Source organism: Pelobates fuscus, chromosome 7 (genome assembly GCF_036172605.1).
Source record: "Pelobates fuscus isolate aPelFus1 chromosome 7, aPelFus1.pri, whole genome shotgun sequence".
Classification (NCBI taxonomy): domain Eukaryota; kingdom Metazoa; phylum Chordata; class Amphibia; order Anura; family Pelobatidae; genus Pelobates; species Pelobates fuscus.
This window is the reverse complement of record NC_086323.1, coordinates 142469937-142478454: the sequence shown is the minus strand read 5'-3', so window position 1 is coordinate 142478454 and position 8518 is coordinate 142469937. Positions and strand designations below refer to the sequence as shown.

Genomic DNA, 8518 nt, shown 5'->3' with positions numbered 1-8518 from the left:
CTTCAAACATAAACCCTTCCAAAAATCAGACAAATCCCTCCAGTGGATCAAGAGTTAGGTGGAAGTCCTTTATGACCGACCGCAAGCACAATTTCCTGCCCAAAACAGTTCCATAGATTTGGGCTGTGCGGCCGGTCAATTTCATGCCGAAAAACGACTAAGTCCCATTTCGAACGGGACTTAGTCTCTGGAGCTGCAAGTTCCGTATGGGAGAAGGTAAGGGTCAGCGGTGTTCGGCAGAATGTGTAGCCGATTTTAGTTCCACAGAATCTTTAGCATACACCGCTGACCGCATTCGAATGACCAAAATGGCCGCCGCCACGTGTTCGGCTGCCGAATGGCGGCCACCCAGCGCTCGGCAATTAACCTGCAGTAACCTCACAGCCTGGGAGGTAAATTGCCTGCATACTTTAACTTCTGGGTGGTCCGCCTGTGTGGTACTTGGTTCAGTAAGCCCTATTTACTGAACCAAGTGGGAGAAAGCCAGGAATAAGTTATTTTACAGGTCTGGGGACATAGTCTTAAAGGGACATTGTTCACCAAAGTTACAAGATGTCCCCAGACGGTTCTTAAAGGGCCATACACACACAATAAAAGTTCATACTTTTCAGGGGCCATAGTCTTAAAGGGTATTGTTACCCAAAGTCTCAATATGTCCCCAGACAGTTCTTAAAGGGCCAGCAGCAGTACAATAAAATACCATTCACTGTGCTTAAAGGGCCAGCAGTCGCACAATAAAATACAATTCACTGTGCTTAAAGGGCCAGCAGTCGCACAATAAAATACAATTCACTGTGCTTAAAGGGCCAGCAGTCGCACAATAAAATACAATATGCCCAAATATAGCTCTCTAAACGTACCAATTTTCAAGGGGCCATAGTCAGCAGGTAGGAGGCGGGCAAACAGGTTTCTCCAATGCCCAGTGGCGAGGTTGGTTTCGTCACACACTCCAATTATAATATTCCCCCCTCGACATTTTATTCTCATTTGCTTCTCATCTCTCCTGCTCCAAACCCTCAACAGCATGGTCTCTGTTTTATCCAAGGTCTGTCACCAAATAACCAACTGTATATGCATTCTCTGTTCAAGAGTTGGTTTCCTAATTAGGTCATGATTTCGTGCAATGCCCCAATGGGTCACTGCCCCCTGGGGACAAAGTCCAAGAGTAGGCAGCTGGCTGTGTATTTCTCTAATCTCTAAAATCTATTGCACTGGTTGTTTAATTTAATGGCTGTAAGCAATGTGGATTCCTAAAGTATCTTCTAGAAACATAGAATGTGACGGCAGATAAGAACCATTCGGCCCATCTAGTCTGTCCAATGTTCTACATACTTTCATTAGTCCCTGGCCTTATCTTATAGTTAGGATAGCCTTATGCCTATCCCACGCATGCTTAAACTCCTTTTTGTTAACCTCTACCACTTCAGCTGGAAGGCTATTCCATGTATCCACTACCCTCTCAGTAAAGTAATACTTTCTGATATTTTTAAATCTTTGCCAATCTAATTTAAGCCAATGTCCTCTTGATGTGGTAGTTTTCCTTCTGTTAAAGGCACACCATAGGGTCAGGAACACCAACATGTATTCCTGATCCTGTAGTGTTAAAAAGTATCTAGTCCCCCCCCCCCCCCCCAAATAAAATATCTTACCTTTATTCCAGTCTGCTGGCTCTGCCCCTGATCTGCCTCCTTGGCAGACATCATGAGAAATGATGATCTGAGCCAATTGCAATACGTTCCCATAGGCTGAGATTGCAAAGGAGGTTGGGCGGAGCAGAGCCAAATGCCACCCTGACCAATCAACATCACCTCATAGAGACGCATTGAATCAATGCATCTCCGAGGAGAGTTCTGTGTCTCCATGCAGAGGGTGGAGACCCTGAATGCCAGTGCTACACACTGTGCAGCACTGCTCCATAAAGCACACCTCTAGTAGCCATCTGAGGAGTGGCCACTGGAAGTGTCCCTAGGCTGTAATGTAAACACTGCATTTTCTCTGAAAAGTCAGTGTTTACTGCATAAAGCCTGCAGGACTGATTACACTCACCAGAACAATACCATAAGCTATAGTTGTTCTGGTGACTATAGTGTCCCTTTACATGTACTCCCCTCCTTTACTGTGTTGATTTCCTTCATGTATTTAAATGTTTTATTATCATATCCCCCCGTCACATCTTTCCTCCAAGCTATACATGCTAAGATCCTTTAACCTTTCCTGGTAAGTTTTATCCTGTAATCCATGAACCAGTTTAATAGCCCTTCTCTGAACTCTTTCCAAAGTATCAATATCCTTCTGGAGATACAGTCTCCAGTACTGCGTACAATACTCCAAGTGAGGTCTCACCAGTGTTCTGTACAATGGCATGAGCACTTCTCTCTTTCTACTGCTATTACCTCTCCCTATACAACCAAGCATTCTGATAGCATTTCCAGCTGCTCTATTACATTGTCTGCCTACCTTAAAGTTATCTGAAATAATTACCTCTAAATCTCTTTCCTTAGATGTTAGGAACATCAAATATTCTATACTGTGCCCTTGGGTTTTTACGCCAAAGATGCATTACCTCACACATCCCCAGATTAAATGTCAGTTGCCACAGCTCTGAGAAGAGCGTGCACCATTCTTTTTAGGATTTTGGTTCTGTATACGGATAAACTATTTTATGTTCATTTTATTTCAAAACAAAATGGCACAATAGGAGTCCAAGAGCACATTGGGGAGGAACAAACTTAATGACGCAGACATATGTATCTTAAAAAAACAAAACAAACACAAAAAAAATCTTCTGTTTTCCATTTGACCACTAAAAATGTTCTCAGAAAATAATGAAGTCACATTCACATTTCATCTTGTTGGTTCGGTCAACCATAAACATACTGGAAGTACACAGCCTTGTATAGTCAAGGTCCATAGATATAAAAGCAGGTCCTTTTCAGGATTCTGCTTTATCCATCCAACAACTTTAGAATGCTTTCTCTTTCTTTAAGGGCCTTCCATGCAAGATCCTTTTCTTTCTTGGTTGGAGTCCTTTTCTTCTGACGTGCTGCCATAATCTTTCGGAAGGCTTCCATAACCTCATTATCAGCCATGCGCACTCTCTGACGCAGCTCCTGTTTATTCATTTCTTCTTTTGCTAACCTGGATAAAAAAAAAAAGTGAAAACTAGTATTAGCATGAAATCTACACACCAATTCAAATCTGTGTCTCTGAATATGGGATGGTAAAATAAAAAAAGAGTCCCCCCCTCCCCCCCCCCCTAATACTAGCCTTGGAGATTACCATCAGTGAAAGATGAAAACCATTATGCTACAGACAAGGAGAACAACTGCTGGAAGGATTATAGTTGTGTAAAACATAGCTTTTATTTTTTAATATAGATAACTGTAGTTTGGAGAGAGATAAACTAATCTTAGTAGAACTAGAACATTACATATTTTGTCCTTTAACCCCTTAAGGACTAAACTTCTGGAATAAAAGGGAATCATGACGTGTCACACATGTCATGTGTCCTTAAGGGGTTAAAGGGACACTGTAGGGTCTAGGCACTATAATACATGCCATTGAATAGGTAATACTTCCCTAGATTCATCTGGATTGTTTTTCACTGAATGGAAAGGCATTGACAAGCACCTAAAGCACTTTAGTTTGCCAAAGTGTTTTATGTGTGAAGAGTGTCTCCTTTTTCCAATTTCCTAGAAGTATAGATTTCAATAGAAATTGCCACTTTTATAAATGAACATTGTTCCACCCCCTGTCTGTCAGACAACAGCTCCTGTTACTTTCTGGTTTGGTTAGCTCAGTGGAGCTAAACTGAAGAGGCAGCAATTACCCAGAGCACCTGCCAGTCAAAGACTTCTCATTGACTGCACTGGGACGACGGTGGCCACAGACAGCCACAGAAAGTCTGGAATGGGGGAGAAGGGGAGGGCTTGCAAAGGTATCAGACAAAAGATCTGCAAGTTTTGAAAGCTGTTTTTTTTAAGAGATTGCCTTAATGAAACAATGCACAATTAAACACATGCATGTTTTCATTCAGGTATCTGTGGCGAAACCAACTTCGCCACTGTGAACTGGAGAAGCCTGGTTGCTCGCCTGCTGCCTTTAGATTATGGACCGGCAGCTAAAGGGTTAATTTGGCTGTGCAGAAGGATTTATTTCTCCCTTTCTGCACAGCAGTTTGGTAGATTCCATCTACCGAACAAACAGCCGTTTACCAACCTCCCCAGAGCCGTGGGAAGCCGTCCGGCATTGTTAATGGGCCATCCAGAAGCTGGAGTGTGCCTCCTATTGACCTCCCTGAAGCCGCGGTTAACCGCGGCTTAACAAGCGTGTGTCGGCAATTGACCACCCAGTAGCTGCGGTTAACCGCAGCCTAATTGATTGTGGCTGGGTGGTCGCGGTTACATGCAGCCGCCACACGATGGCGGTGTTCTGGAGCTCCCCGGGCAGCCAGCGCTTGTCTGCCCGGCTTTCATGCACCAAACCCGGACACTTTTGCATGCAGGCACTGCTGAACTTCCAACCCCTGGTTCTATTCGTATGGATTGGGCGAATGCATGGAAATTCGGTAGTTTGTTTTATGTGAATGCTTTAACCCCTTAAGGACCAAACATCTGGAATAAAAGGAAATCATGACATGTCACACATGTCATGTGTCCTTAAGGGGTTAACCCAGTTAGCAATGCCATGGAGCCTGTTCGTGTAATTAAAGACTTTGGCTCCATGGCAATTAAACTGTATTCGTGTGGTCTGAGTGCCATTCACCTAATAATGTGCACTCAGACCTGAGCTATCTGGGGATATGTTAAATGTGTGTATTTTCTGTGCCATTCATCCTACTGTATATTTTAAAGTAAAATGCTGTATTTGTTTTACCACGTGCATAATGGAGTATTGCCTTTGTCCTGGGAGATAATTGAATTACTTCTCTAATTATCTCCAGGACAGAGAGGGGGAAGCCAGGATGCATTGTGGGAAAGTATTGTGGCTGTGTGTACTAAAGTGATGCATGTCTGTCTGCTGTTTCAGTCTCCCATTTGGTCCCTTAGGGGAGTGTCCACCAGGTGGGAGACCTGCATAAATACTGGGCAGGTAGCCCTCAGTAAATGAGTTCCTGCTTAACCCTCAAAGCGATGTGTCGTCTCGTTCTTTGGGGGAATTGGATTGTATGCTGACTGCCAGGAGTGTAAGCGGATTGTATGCTTTTCCTGTTCGGCTGATTCCAGGGTTCGTGTGTTTCTAGTTCGGGACTTGGTGAATTCGTACAGTTTGGAGTTCGGGAGATTGGTGATTGCAGTAGCTGCTGGTCTATGGAAAAGGGGATTATCGCCTAAACAGATTTTAACCCCATGTCTGCTGAAACGGTCCGCAACAGTATCTATACTGAATAATGATCATTGTTTGTATTTGGGCAGTGGAGTGTCCCTTTAAGCCATTCTTGAGCAATGTGACAACAATCAAAATTCCCTGGCCACCCACATCCTGGCCCTTACTAGATATATGACTAAGATTACACACTTCCCTATAGCCGTACCATTTCATACCAGCAATGGGTGCTGTGATAGGCTGAAAGTGGTTAGCTGACACTCTCAGCCAATGACAGCTGCCCATGGCTGCTCAGATTAATACTTCCTAATTAGTCCAAGCAGCCCAGAGTGCACAGAAAGGATAGGTTGCTGGGGACTCTCTTGTAGCACTAAAACATTAAAAAAAATGGCTTAACACTGATGGATGGTGCCAGGGGACTCTAGATGCTTAAATGAGATGAAGCAGTTACAGTGCCTAAAATGTCCTTCTCATTGTCATGTGCTTTCTTTGTGACATTAATTTATGCTAGTTTTCAGTATAATAAATAATTGCAAATCCTTGACATTATTTATAGATTGGAAAGTAAAGTGTACATTATACACACACACACACACACACACACACCAGCCCCCTTAGCCTTCCTTCTCTTTGTCAGGAAGTCATTTCCAGATTGATCAGCATCTCAGAATATATTTTGCTAATCAGCCATGAGCCGTGCAGTCTGAAGTGCTCAGAAAACTGGACATTTTTCCTGGTTTATTGTTAGTTTATCAAGCGTTTTTAATTTTATACTCTGCTATTCTTTTAGCAGTTTTAGGTTCAGTTTTTCTTTGTTGTATGACAGAGACAGTCATTTTTGTTCTTCCTTGGTCTGCCATAATGGGGTTGTTTTGGGCATTTTCCAGGGTGTAATTAGCCTCTTCACCGTTCACTCAATTCTCACCAATGTCATGCTATTCTGGAGAGATTTGTGCAGAGGCCAATGACCCCCTTTAAAAATGAATTTACTCTGGCCTTTTATTTTTCTTACATCTCATCTTTTTCTAGTTGTACATGGCAAAGAGTTTTTGATACTTTTTTTTTACTGCACCTCTCCTTCAGCTTGCTCACTATTCTATTGTACTTATACTTATACTTGTACTCAAAATGTTCTGTACAGTGACTTAAATTCTGTCATTATTTTGATGGTATTGATTAAATTGATACAAAAATGGACTATTTTTCTAAATTCCGTCAGTTTTGCAGAAATTTCAGTTTCACAAGACTGCCAAATGTACAGTAAAAATTCTGCCATTTTCTGTTGGAATAAATTGGAGAAAAAATGTATAGGTACTTTGCATGCACAAAGAAAAAAAAAAAGAGTCCATTAAAAAAAAAAAAAAAGAAGACAGATATGGCAAACAAACAAAACCCAAAACAAAAATAGATTAATATAAATATGACAAATTTAATAAACTGCACAAAAATGTGACAGAAATTACATGTAAAAGTATCGGCTACACTTTGATAAATTACTCCCAGTGACTTCCTTAGGGACAACGGACACTGAACAGCCAGAGTCCTGAGATGGGGGTCGGGGGCGGGGGGGACGGGGGGAAGGGTGGCAGGGAGATATGGAGATGGGGCAGAGAGCATTCTAAATTAAGGGAAATTGTGAGATAGAGAGGGGAAAGAAATTTTGAGAAGGATCTTAGGTGGAGAGTTTTGACACAAAGGAAAAGTTCCTTATAATATAGGAGATTGAGATTACATTGTTTAGGGCATTATAATTAATGTTTGGAGTTAGGATAGAGATGCTGAGAACAAACAGAGGGGTTAAAATATGTCAAAGAGGGGGCGGGGCCGGACCGCCAGGCTGAATGGTCGCACACTGGAGTGGCTCCTGTAAAAGTCTCCAATTTTAAGCCCCTAAATATCAACCTAACGCTTACCTTGAGACCGGCAGCTGTTACCCGGTGTAAGAAGCCACCCTGGTCCCGAGGAGAGGCTTGCTGAGAAGTTCCAGTCCCTCAGAGGGGCGATCCCTGTCGCACAGGATGGGGGCCGCTCGGGCGGTGAGGACGGCCGCCACCCAGCTATCCTGCCCACCGGTGGTAAGGCAGAAACGAGAGGCTAGGCGAGCCTGGCCCTGTTTCTCCCCCCCCCCCCCCCCGCCCCCCTCTGGACCGGCGGGGGTGATCCCGGTCCCCACCCTGAGGCCCATCGGAGTGCCACAACATCAGCGCTCGGAACAGCGACGGAGCAGACCCAGTACATAGTGGCCGCTTCCAAAATGGTGGAGACCTCATGGCAAGCAGCACAGATGCAAGTCTCGCTGGATGCACCCATCTACCCTGATGCCACACAAGCGGATTGCAGACTTGATCTCAGCGGGAACCAGCGAGTAAGTGCCGAGACCTCACATGCCTGACCAAAGAGAAGCAGCACGAACACCTGGCAAGCCAGGGACTAACAATAACAGAGTGCGACAACCCTACCGCACACCGGCCTAACCTGCCACACCGCACAGCTCACCACAAGGGGGCCGCAACACAAGGACTGACCACCCATAGCCGCCATGCTGCACCTAACAAACTGCTGGGACATCCCAAAGCAAGCACCCAACTGGACTACCCACAACGAGACCATCTCCCTCCTCCATGAGCACTCAAAGAGTCTATAAGTATTAAAGCAGTCACCTTACCGTTGATCCTGAAAAAGTTACCCTCACTGTATATAAAAAAGGAGGACCTGGCATACAAACGCTGATCCTCACCTGGCTGACATGGGATCTCCTTGGGGTGGAAACTTTAAACTCTAACCTTTAAAGTTTAATAGTATCTGTTGATACTGCCTTTATGTCTCTCACATGTTTTTAAACCATTTACACCTTAGCATAAGTGTAACATAACATGCAACATTGACAAGCCTAGCATGAACCTAATTGAATAGCTTTGCTAAGATTACGATTGCACATGCCCTGTCTTCACCCTTTGTCACTCCTCTGCATATTCTTTCCTGACAAGTGCATTATGCTAACCCAACAACTTAACTTAACAATATGTGCAGTAACTATCTATGCCATAAGCCTGTTAAACGATGCTTTTTACCTTGCTTGTTTCTGCACTAAAGCAAGAATTCAAACAATTATAATCCTGGCATATGTATAAATGTTTGTACTCCTCAGAAACGTAATGCCATATACTCTACATAATCTTAACGTAACGAAATC

General features: G+C 43.6%; 1 protein-coding gene across 4 annotated transcripts in view; it reads right to left on the bottom strand.

Annotated features, from left to right (window-relative positions):
* Window positions 1–2656: 2656 nt before the first annotated feature.
* The window catches only part of TADA3 (transcriptional adaptor 3), a 31649-nt gene continuing 25787 nt past the window's right edge, over window positions 2657–8518 (bottom strand). For all 4 annotated transcript variants that reach the window (XM_063426731.1, XM_063426730.1, XM_063426729.1 and 1 more), the window contains one exon: window positions 2657–3138. In XM_063426731.1, coding sequence (XP_063282801.1) covers window positions 2946–3138 — 193 coding nt within the window. In that variant the 3' untranslated portion in view covers window positions 2657–2945. The remainder of the gene's footprint in view (window positions 3139–8518) is intronic.